This window comes from Cygnus olor, chromosome 2, assembly GCF_009769625.2.
Source record: "Cygnus olor isolate bCygOlo1 chromosome 2, bCygOlo1.pri.v2, whole genome shotgun sequence".
NCBI classification, from domain to species: domain Eukaryota; kingdom Metazoa; phylum Chordata; class Aves; order Anseriformes; family Anatidae; genus Cygnus; species Cygnus olor.
This window is the reverse complement of record NC_049170.1, coordinates 18,853,110-18,865,235: the sequence shown is the minus strand read 5'-3', so window position 1 is coordinate 18,865,235 and position 12,126 is coordinate 18,853,110. Positions and strand designations below refer to the sequence as shown.

At 41.0% G+C, this 12,126-nt stretch overlaps 1 protein-coding gene across 1 annotated transcript in view; it reads left to right on the top strand.

Annotated features, from left to right (window-relative positions):
- Nucleotides 1-12,126, top strand: part of LOC121064567 (sickle tail protein homolog) — a 157,015-nt gene that overhangs the window by 140,338 nt on the left and 4,551 nt on the right. The window contains exon 3 of the mRNA XM_040546248.1: nucleotides 115-310. Coding sequence (XP_040402182.1) covers nucleotides 115-310 — 196 coding nt within the window. The remainder of the gene's footprint in view (nucleotides 1-114; nucleotides 311-12,126) is intronic.

Below are 12,126 nucleotides of genomic sequence, written 5' to 3'. Positions count from 1 at the left end.
TTTGGAATTCTTCCTCCTTCTCTTTGTTTTTTGTTTGGTTGATTGGTTGTTGTTGTTATTTTCCCCAAATATTCTAGGTCCAGTTGACCAATAATGCAATGCTCTGTTTTGCAGACAAGAAGCCCAAAGCCGTCGCAGAGCCCACAGCCCAATTTGGGTGACCAGACAGAGCATCTATCTGAAGCGTCTGCTGATTCCTTAGAGGCCATGTCTGAGGGTGATTCTCCGACTCCCTTTTCGCGGGGCAGCCGCACACGGGCGAGCCTTCCTGTCGTGCGGTCAGCAAACCAAACCAAGGAGAGATCACTGGGTAAGACCCTGCTTCAGTCCTTCTCCTCTCTCGTCTGAGCCCGTGCTTTCCCTTTGTGCATTCAAAATAGTTTTTAAATAGTTTGAGGTTTAAAAAAGGTAGCATGTTATTTTTAATGTCAAGGTACTTTTGGGAAATGAGCTCAGTATGGGGTACTGGCTAACCTGGGGGAATGGTGAAATTATTTTCATAGTATCTTAAGGTGTGCTGGGAATGAGATAAACAAGGAGAAAGATATGGACCCCGACATGAAATGCTGACAGTTGAAACCAGTATTGCAAATGCTTTTTACCAAGCCTGCATGCTATGTGGCAGCGAACTCGGTACAGGTCTGCACCCTCGTTTTCCGACAGGAGATATGGGCTTTGTCACTTCATCGTTTCTTCAAAGCTAGACCTAGCTGGAAGCAACCTAGAGATATCACTGCCTGACAGATCCAGTTCTTAGAGAAAAGATTTGGTATTTGTACGAGAGGATTTGAATGGATAGGCTGATAGAAATGCCCTTTTCTTCAGGGCTGTGCTCTTCCACCTCTGTGGGGACATGAGTGATAAAGAAATACAGGTGTGCAGCTCTGCTGCTGCCGCTCAGATGCCTCCTTTGTTACTCCTGTATCTGAGGGCGAACAGAGCCCAGTTGTGAGCTGGAGCTCCTCTGCTAACGGTGGTTGTTGTGACTGGTCTAGCTGATGGATGGAGCAAGTACAGGCTGTTTTTTTAAGGGAAGACACCAGAGGGCAGTTAAGCCACGGTGAGGAGGCAGCGTAACGTAACTTGCGTGCAGATTGCTGAGGAAGGCATGTTTCTTCTCAGAGGCAATAAACTGAAATGCTGCTTTCCTGCAGACTCTTCCGACAGAGAGAGTGACATAAACCAAAGCCTGGGCTGTAAATCACACCGTGTGTGTAAGCTTATCATGTTGCTTTACTTACTCCTCAACAGGCTAAGACAGTTTCTGTCAAGAGTGTCATGACAAAAGCAACAAATGAGCAGAAACCAGGGCGGGATGTCAGGGTGGAGGGCAGAGCAGCAGGGTGTGGAGAGGGGCCAGGCTCTGCCCGTTTCAGCTCAGAGGGTGGCACTGGTGCCCTCCCAAAACCCATTGGACCACCATTTTGTCCAACCTGCACAATACCTTTTAGTTAAGAGGTATTTATAAGAGCAAGCTTGCAGCACACGTCTAATATACATGTAGAGGATTCATCGCTGCTTATATGTCACTGCTGGCTAGGGAGTCCCCAGCAGGCCACGTTTCATGCTAAGGATTTCTGGAAAACCTGTATCTCACGGTGATGTGGATTGAGACTTGGCAGGTCTCTGTGCGACTCACAGTCCGGCCTCGCCACGTGGGTTTCAGCAGGCAGTTAGCATCATTTCATCGGCACCGGGACCCAGTGCATGCATGTGTGTCCATCCTCAGACCACGCAGAATACCTCAGCTCTGAAATTCTGTTTCAGATGCAAGCCAAGAATTGATAAACAGCTTTTGGAGAGCTTTTCACTGACATCAAAGGGGGTGGCCTGCTGTGCACAAGTGCTTTTTTGAGTGTTTTCTCCCCCAGATGCTGAAGTGGAAAAAAGGTTTTTATCGTCAGTATGTACATCTGACACCAGTCTTCTGAAAAGACGGTATGCCTGCGTGCTCCTCACTATGAATAAGGTGATAGGAACATATGAAGGGACATACCGGGTTAGACCAAGAGTCCACCCGGCCCTGTATTTTGTCCCCAGTGAGGACCATAGGCAGCTAGTCAAGGCAAGAGTACGAAGAGGGATAAGTATGTGTAGGTATGCTCCTTCCCTTGACTACTCTCACAGCCTCAAGCTATCTTCAGCTTAGGGATTCCCTGGTTGTGATTTCTGTCTATATAATAACCCTCAAGAGATGTCTCCTCCAGGTATTTGTTCAGTCTCCCTTTGAACCCACGTAAATTTTTTGCATCCACAACAGTGCAGCCCTGACTTTGGCAGTAAGTTTTGTTGGTTTACTGCCCAACAATTGTTTTTCTTTTGCTTTGTTTTGTATTTGCTTATCTGCTTTAAGCTCATGTCATGCATCCTTGTCCTTGTGCTGGAAGTGACAGCAAACATTAGATCCCTATCTGCTCCCTCAGGCAATCTCTGATTTTGTAGGCCTCTCTCATTTCCCTCAGGTCATCTCTTCTCTGGGCTGGGAAGTGCTGCTCTAATCATGTGTTCCTCACCTGGAAACCGTCTGGTACATTTGATAATCATTGCTAACCTTCCTTGAATTTATTCTGGTTGGACAGTATCTTTTTGCTAGGATGAGAGAACCTGAGCTGCAGAAGCTCACTGTCAAGTAGTCCAGTCTTAACATCTATTGCATATACTGAATTGTGTTGTCCAGGTCCTAACAGAGGACTGTCACATGAAGGTGTACAGGTTTATTTAACGGCCATGATTTCAGATCATGAAAGGCATCCCATCTCAGCCTGTCTCTCCTACACTAGAGAAAAGACTGGCTTATCCCAGCACAAGCAGGCAAAATGCAGACAGAAAAAAAATATATATAATAATAAAAGAAAGAAAGAAAAAAAACTATGCGAAAGAATGTAATATGAAACATTTGAGTGGAGAGTTTTTAGATTTTGAAACTGGAGCAAAATAAGACTTTCTCCCCCCCCTTGTGTTGCAAGAGGGGTCACAGCTATGTGTGTGGCTTAAGGGATCATGACACTAGCCAAATAGGAGGTAATACACTGTCACCACCCCACGATCTGTCATTTCCAAGTTGTTCCAGGAGCTATTGATAGCAAGCAATTTGTTTTAAAAGATAATCTAAAAATGATTCTCAAATAGTTCAATTTCAGATTATTGTTCTGTGTTTCTTTTACAGTGTCTTTTTCAGCCTTTTCTGCCAGCATGTGCTAACACTACTATGAGCAATGTTCTGAAATGTTACAGTTGAGATTCTTTGCAGAGTGTGACCCTGTAAGGATTGTTTTTACTTCCAGAAGTACAAGAGCAGAGTTTATTTTTAAAAAACAGGAAACTGTTTATAACTTGAATTTTAAAAGCACTGAGAAAATAATTCTGTTCACATGATTATAAACAAGCTATGTATAATCACTTCCCTCTCTAACTCTATTTTGTTTTTATTTTAATCTAATTTAAATACAAATTATGTTTTGATCCTCAGCCAACATATTTCATTGAGGAAAATGACCAACTTACGTGAATTTTTATTAATTTTGCACTTAATATCTCAATGCTGTTATTTTAAAAAACTGATCTTATTCTCTTTGAAATTGTAATTCTTCCATAGCTTCCTATTTTACTAACTACATAGGAGTCTGTTTTTAAACTGTGGTCTGAATTAACATGGAGCTGGAGAAGGAATAGCGGCAATGCATTTTGGCTACCTTAGCATCGTGTTTTTGTCAGTCAGGACTAATCTAATAGGACACAGTACTCTGACATGGGATGCTGTCGCATGCCACGTGGAATTGACACAGAAAACAGTATTCCAGTTCTGGGTCCGTATAAAATTTCAGCCTCAGTTTTTGAAAGGAAGATCTTTCTTGGCTAAGAGGTCCATCAGAAATCATCACTTTGTTCATCAATCTGCAGCCTGGAGACAAAGCGAGATATTAAAATAAATTAATTCACTGTGCAAGAGAAAATTAAATGTATTTTAAAACATCTATTTGAAAGCTGGGATTTTTTCCAGCGTGATAACTGTGGGAAAAAAATTATCTAGCAAAACTGTCGGAGCAAGAATCAGCTGAAACCTGGACAGTGCTCAAAACCTTTCAACAGACTTCACTTGCAGTTTGCCTGAAGGAAGCAGAACCTGACAAGCACCCGGCAAGGTTATGCCAGCAGCGAGCGTGTGCTCTGCTACCTCCCCAGTGAAATGAGGGCTGGCAAATATTTTTACTTATAGTCTCTCTCATGTGACATATTTTTACAAAACATGGTCCTGATCCTTTGTAAGAGTGGGTGCTGGCATCCACTGTGGTGATCGAGTGGTTGACAAGATCAGTTGTAGCCCCAAAGGTCAGGGTGTGATTACCAATCTCCAGCTGCCACAGGATTGGGCCCTTTGAGAAATATGTATTATGTAACATAGAGTGCAGGGCTGGATTAAGGGAGAATATGGTATTAGCAGGGATTCCAAAAACCACAAGGATTTGGGTTTGAGAACTCAGGGAGGAGGACGGAGCTTCATGACTTGTGGGCTGAAGGCACCTCCTGTGGGAGGTCTGCCTGCTGCAGGCCAGATGGATGAGGAGCAGAGGATGAGTGGGCTCCTCACTGGAAAGCCTGTGCCTAAAATCGGGTGGCTTGAAAAGGCCTCTGCAGAAATGTGTGATCCTGCCAACATTTGCATTTTATTTGCCCTTGGAGGGATTACTGCTGTACAGAAATTGCACAACTGCTTAAGGATTAGCATGAGGAAGGTCTTAAACAATCATGGAATATTTTGAATATTATTTGTTAGCCCTCTTGGTCCCACATTTTAGCAGGCACAGATTTTAATGTCTGATTGATTAGTTTGCTGCTACCTTCCATGGAAATGCTGTTACTGATTATAATATTAACACCTTGATCTTTTGCAGCAGTTCTTGCAGGTGTTTCTCAAAGCCCATTAAAAAGAAATTCAGAGATTACCATTTTACACGCAGGAGAATTGTTGCAGAGAGAGGGGCAATAGCTTGGTTGCTGCTACCTGATGGTAGAAATAACTTCATAAGTGTATGTGGAATGTACTGTAAAACTTACAAAGAAAAATATAAACTGTAAAGGTAGACATATATGATGTTGGTGGTAATTAATTACTATTTACTATTTTTGAGCTGGAAACTAAAACAGGTGTGTTAAATCAGTACAGATTTATAAGAGAAGTCTGTGATTTATTAGCAGTGGAACTGCCCTCTTGGATTCCTTAGGGCATGACTCAAGCCTAATGAAGTCAGCAGTATCTTCAGCTTAATTCATGGGAGAGGAACTCCATGGGAACTGTATTTCAAGTTAAAGCTGAGTATAGCTTTAATGTATTCAGTCATCTTAAAGAAATTTTCCCTATCTTGTCTTTTTACAGTGTATGCAAAGCAGCCAACATGCAAAAAGGTCATGTAAATATTTTCTGTCATGGTCAGATACATTAAAGTGGGCTGGCAGGTCTATAGGAAAAACAGCCTGAAACAACTAGTTCCAATTATGGAACTGAAACGCAGATCCTACTACTGTTACCTTAAAATATTCTAAGGTAACAGTAGTGTTCCTATTCAACTTTTTTAGACTTCATCTTCTTTCACATTTCTTCAAATTGTAGATGAAGTTTTTGGACTTGGAAAGAAAATAAAAATCACTTCTTATCTGAAATGTTTTGCAGCAAGAGACCAAAGGAAGGTAAACAATTGTACCAACATATCATAGTGCTGAGAGTTTTTTTCTGTTTCATTTATTGTCCCTACATGATTTGTGAAAGACAGATATATGGAAGAGTGAAATGTGGGCCTTCCCAGGCATGCACTTGTGCACTCACATTTATTACCTACCACATTCTTCCTTCTATAAAAGAGTATCTTGTGCGTACCTGAAAAAATATATTTCCAAGAAGCAAGATATTATTTAGTACATACTGTCTCAACAGAAGCACATTCTGTCTGCCACTAAAAAGGTGACAGTGTGCTTTAGATGCTGAGTCACACTGAAGCTGGGTTTGACCCTGTTGTAACACGGTGTATCAGCATGGATCCAATGGACTCATTGCAGTGATTCTGTAATAGAAGACATGCAATGTGCTAAATAAAACCATTAGCTATGCCAGTCTGCGTCTGTCACTACTATGTCTGTTAAATGTTTTCTGAATGCAATCTTTATTTTTTATTTGCACTGCAGTAATACTAAAGGACCCCAACTAAAAATGTGACCTACCTGTGTTGGGTAATACACATAGTGAGAAAATGCCCTGTTGAAGGACCTTGCAATGTAAATAAACCCAAATGAAAAGTGGTGAAGATAAAATGAGAGGTAATTAGGATCCGTATTGATAAAGTATATTCCCTCTTTACGCCAAATCATGCCTGAACGGGAGGTGCAAGGTTTTCATTCTGCTATATTACTGCTTCTTATTCGAAATCAGCAGCAGCAATTTGGGCTTTCAGCATTTGGTGTCTTCTGGAAGAGGGACTTGGCAGCTGCAGTAGCCTGTACAGGCCAAATCACCTTTTCAATAAAAGGTATGGGTCATATCTGGCATAGAGCTATCACTTGGACAAATTTGATCGAAGTTGCATGTTAGGTAAAATTCACAAGTCTAACTCTAATCCATTTACACAAGGACATGCAGTCCTACAAGCAAGAAGTGTATTGCAATTCCATGTATTGTGAGAAGTTCAAGAATTTGGCCAGTCGGACAAGTGTAGTGCCTCTCCCTCTGCACAGTGTGTTTAGGAATCGCTGACAGCGCTGACAGCAAGTCCCTGAATGAGGAACTCTAGGATTTAGTCACTGCTCCCACTACTGTTTATATATTTAGGTAGTGATGCTAATGTACAGTTACTGCATGGAGCTGGGCCTGAATTCAGGTTTCTGTTCTCAAAGGGAAATCCTCTCATCTCTATCCTGTCATGTAAGGCTGTCTCTTAGTTTGTTTATTTCTCATTCTCTCTCCCTCTTTTGCATTTTTGGCTATAGGGTAGCCTGAGTTAAACAGGATAAGAGGATAATTGCTGAACCAGAGGCTTGTTAATAGTCTGCTGATTAGGGTACTCTCTTAGGATATTAGAGTCAATAGTCTGGAGAACTCTCAAGCTGGAAGCACTTCTGGATACATTTTTAACTACTCAACTGTTTCACAGAAGATGGTACCAGTGCTTTTGCCCAATTACCTTCTGTGATGAATATACTGGTGTTGGGGATAAGGGGAGAGCAGTGGATGATGATTACCTTGGCTTTAAGAAAGCCTTTCACACACCTCTTGTAGGATCCTTGTAGCCACACTGGGGAGAGATGGGTGGCCTTCAAGGTGGATGGGTCTTAACACTTCATAGTCCAACTGGCAGCTGGTTTTGAGTGGTTTTCCTCGGGGGTGGACTCTGGGGCTAGTACTTTTTAACATCAGCAACCTGGCTCTTGGGATGGAATGAACCAACATCAGGGTTAGAGTTGACACCAGGCTTTTAGTGTACTAGAGAGTCAACCACCACACTTTTAGTATACCGGAGAGTCAACCTGCCCCTCACTGGAACCCCAGTGAGCTCAAGGAATGGGCTGGCAGGAACCTCATGATGCTCAACAAAGGAAAATGCAGAGTCTTTGTGCAACAGCATAGTCAGGAGACAAATTGCCTTGGGAGCAGCTTTCCAAAGAGGACTTAAGGTCTAACAGCAATGTGACTATAGGCTAGCAGTGTGTCCTTGCAGCAGTGAAAACTGCATAGCTGGCTACATGAACAAAACCAGCCATCAGGTCAAGGGAAGTGATTGTCCCCTTCTTGTCAGCATTTGTGAGGTTGCACGTGGTTATTATCTCCAGTTTTGGCTCCACTAGTATGAACGAGATAATGACAAAGTGGAGTGAGCCCAGCAAATGGCCTTTTGGCAATGTTCTCCTTAACCATGCTAAGTAAGTTCACAATTCCATGATCCTGTTTAAATGTAGGCCCTAATGACTTAAGGCCTTAATGACTCACTCATCTGGTGTGATACTGGAACCAACTCTGCTTTCACGTGCTGGTTGCTTAACCCCTAAACTTGTTACTGACAGTGGAGAACTCTTTAGAAATGAAGTAACTTCAGAAGTATTGAAGGTAATTCCTATAGTAAACATAGAGAATTTGGTAGGTGTGGCAAAACTACCAAACTACCAAATCATATATGGCCTATGAATACGGAGTAATAACGTGGTCAGATTCTGCCCTTGAACATATCACTTCTACATAGTGTAGTGCTAAAAAGCAGGGTTTATAAACAAAAGTCACCACTCAAATAATGTATGTTTGATACAGCTGATTTACATAGGAAGGAAATACAACTCGGTAGGACCTTGCTCTCTTTTTTGTGTTTATTCAAGAGGAAGTATGTGTATTACAAGAAGCTTGATGTTTTATTTATTATTTTTTTTTTTATTTTTTATTTTTGTTTTTTGCTATGGCCTTTTTAAAAGTTTCAAGCAAAAGTGTCCCTGTGTAAAATACTTGCTTACATGGTCCATAAATGCTTAGCGTGTCTATGTAGTCTTTGGCAGACACATCCTCTGAAGCTGTACTAACCAGCTTACTGTCTCTGGCTGGGAGCCGGCTGGCCAGGGCTTACTGGCTTCTTCAGAGGTTGGGGGCTCAGCTTCTGGTGGGCGAAAGCAGCACGGCTGCTAGAGCCTCCATAGGAAAGTCCTGTAGCTGTTCATGTGTAGTTCTCTGATTTTAATACACTAAATTGTTTGGTGAGTGTAAACTGGAGTCAATCCTGCATGGCAGAGCCTATGGGCCCTCTGAAAAATAGCTCTGGGACACATGGACTTTCTAGTTTATTTCACTGAGTTGTTCACTTGTCATTTTTTTAATATTTTGTCATTAAGTATCATAGACTTTCTCTGTTCTTCCAAGTTTACTGGCATCATTTTGTCACTTAGGGATATGAAAAAGTCATCTTTCTGGTCAGTGGAGCTATTCTGGCAAGAGCAAGGATATAGATGCAATTACTATCCAAAAGTCATCCTGCCAGAACATTGTTTTCTACCTGGGGAACTAGGTTAAACCGAAATGTTCCCCCAAACTCTCAAGATGATAAAAGTAACTGTCTGTGCTTGATAGGCTTGCTGACATAGGTATATGGTACTGCCTTTGCCAACAGGTTGATTTCAGGTTTTTTTTTTTTCCCATGCAATCAAATAGAACAAATGCAAGTTTTCTCTTGGTAAAGAAAGTTGTCCGTTGTCTCTTTTTATTTGGTGGTTTGTTCCTTTTTCTTCTAAGCCAGCTAAATGTATTCATTTGTAGTAAAGTGCTAGTATTTAAGTGACACATAAAAATCATTATTTCTCGTAATTGTTTGGGTGAAATTACATGTAACTGCTAAATTTTCCATATGTCTTTTTCACTGGGTAATAAATATAATGCAGAATTACAGCACTTTACAGTAAATAGCAGACAAGGATGAAATAGCAGTAAGAAGTACTGGATTAAATTCAGCAGTTCCTGTTTTTATTAAAATTGTTATCAAATAACTTAATACCTTGAGCAAAAGTCTTCAGGCTGTTCTGGAATACAATTATATTAAATAACTATTTTATTTCATGAAAAGATCTACTTCTTGATTCTCTTAGTACTTGAAGACAGCTAAGAATATTTATAGACGCTTTATGAATGTGGAGGACAGATTATCAGCAGGGAGTAGCTAATGGAAACTAGTACGAGAGCTTCAGGCTAGAAATACCACAAGGATCATGGCAATGACCTCAGACTACTTGAAAATGTGTGTGGTGAAATAAGAGAGACAAGTATTGTGGGTGTGGAAAGAAAGAACTGCATATTGAGGAGTTTCTTCCACGCTGCTAGAGGTGTTAGTGTAATAAAGTTTTATCTGCATAACTTTTGCAGAATTTGTTGATAAGGACAACAGCTATGAGTTATCTCTGTTTATCTGATAGTGTGAGGGAAGAACAATATGGGGCTGTGCCACTCTCAGTCCTATATATTATAATTGTGTCAAGGGAAAATCAAAGAAAAATTGGAAGGATCTTGCCATTTTAGTAAAAAAAAAAAAAAAAAAAAAAAACGTTAAATTGATTTTTGAGGAAATGCTTGGCAGTCTATATTGTGATCCCCTCTGGATCATCCTAAAATGTTCCAACAAAAACAGTTATCAAGATTTTAAAAGTTCTCCTTAGATTTTAGAATTGATACAGGATTCAACAGGAACTAATATGGGTTCATTTTCTCACATCTGCTCTTGGCATTGCTGCTGACTTCAGCGTGAGGGAAGGTGCAGACAGAGCCAGTGACTCAATGGCCATATGGTGGAAGATCAAGCTAAACCAGCATGTAAAGACAAAGACTGTCCATCATCTCAAAAAGATATGGCTAATTGATAGTTAGGTAAAGAGTAAAGTAAATCCAATAACTCAACACTATGTTATTTAATTTACTTTCCAAAGCATAACTCAGCTTGATTTCTGGCAATTCTTACTGTATTTCCTTACTATGTGCTCCATATTTCTTCTCCTTAAGACACAGCTTTCTTTGCTAATTTATCTAATTTTCCATTCCTTATATATTCTGTACTAATTCCTAATGTACTATTTTGGTGGCATTACTCACCCAACAAGCTCTAGAGGTCTCCTATACATATTTTCCCCCGTTTTAGTTATACCTAGCTTTGCAGCTTTGATTTAAAGAAATTCCAGAGCTGCCAATGCCTTTGATTGCTTTAGTCCAACCATCTTTACTTATTATTTGAAACTTTCAAATTGGACAGAAAATTTCCAAAATGTACATAGAGTGGCTGGGTCAGAAGAGAACAGCAGTGCCTTGTTCATTCCTCTGATTCCTGGTTCTGTGGGAAGGTTTCAATGCTCCACCACCCAAGCATCAAACATCAGCCAAATACATTAATACTTCTCTTCAGACGGGAGCCCATGGGTTAAGGTGTTACTAGATGTCAGTAAGATTTTCAATACAGAAATTTGCAAGATGTCTTACCTGCACAAAAAGTTTCCTATGGCTTCACAGCAAAGAAATACATGGACTACAATGTAAGCTTTGACTGTATTTTCTTTTCTAACACTGAGAGGTTATTTAACTCCTCTGCTTTGGTTTTCTTTCCTTGATTATTAGCATACCAGTGTTTTTCCATTTAAAATTTGTTGTGTGAGAGAATTAACTGATATTTGTAAAGCTCCCAGAAGATAACTTAATCATATTTGTTAACTTATTCTTGATTTATCAGATATTTAACTTTTCTTCACTGTTGAGTGCTTCACATTTTTCTGCTAAATAACCAGTTTTGTAGGGATAATTCCTGTTCTGTGAATAAAAGCTAGTTATGATTAAAGCTCTTCTAAGCATCTCTGAACTAGCTTTCAGCTGAGCAGCACTGAGGTCATCACTAGCAATAAAACCATGATAGCATGGCGTTTAGTCAGGATTAGGTCAGCACCATATAGTAAATGGAGGTGCTGAGAGACATGAGCAGGGTGGTGTCATGCTGCCTACACAGCATTAGCTTTTGCCATGAGGAGTAAGCCTTTGCCACCTGCAACTAAGGAGTCCTGTGCTTGCTGGTAAGGGTACGGTGCAGCTCTATAGACAACCTGGACCCCATGAGTTCAGTTATGGTTCACCGTTATACTGTGTAGACATGTCCTCAGTAAATAATTGGGTTCTACAGCCTTTGCTGTTGCACTGGCAGCTGCATCTGAGCTGAGCGCCTTGCCATGGGCCTGGTGTGTCTACGTGAGCCACAGCCACAGCATGGGCAGTCCCAAACCAGTGCTAGCACAACTACAGGCTCAGGGTGGATGTTCCAGGCCTCGGTGGGTTCAGCTTGTGCGTGAGGCTCTGCCTATGTAAATCAGGTTAACAGCACATCTTTCATGACACCGTGCTGCTTTGCATATAGACCAGCCCTGAGGGGAAAGACTGTTTTGCAAGGCCTTCTGTTACTGACCCTTCCTAAAGGGAGGAGCAAAAAGCAGTTTGTTTTTGAAAGACCTCTGTATGCAAGGAAGGAAGGGGCGATCATGTGGTGTGTTGCGTGATCATCAGAAGATCTGGATTATGTGCTTGTAAACCTTTCTTTGAACATGTCCTTTCACCTCTTGGGTGTTTAATTTCCCCTACTATAAAAC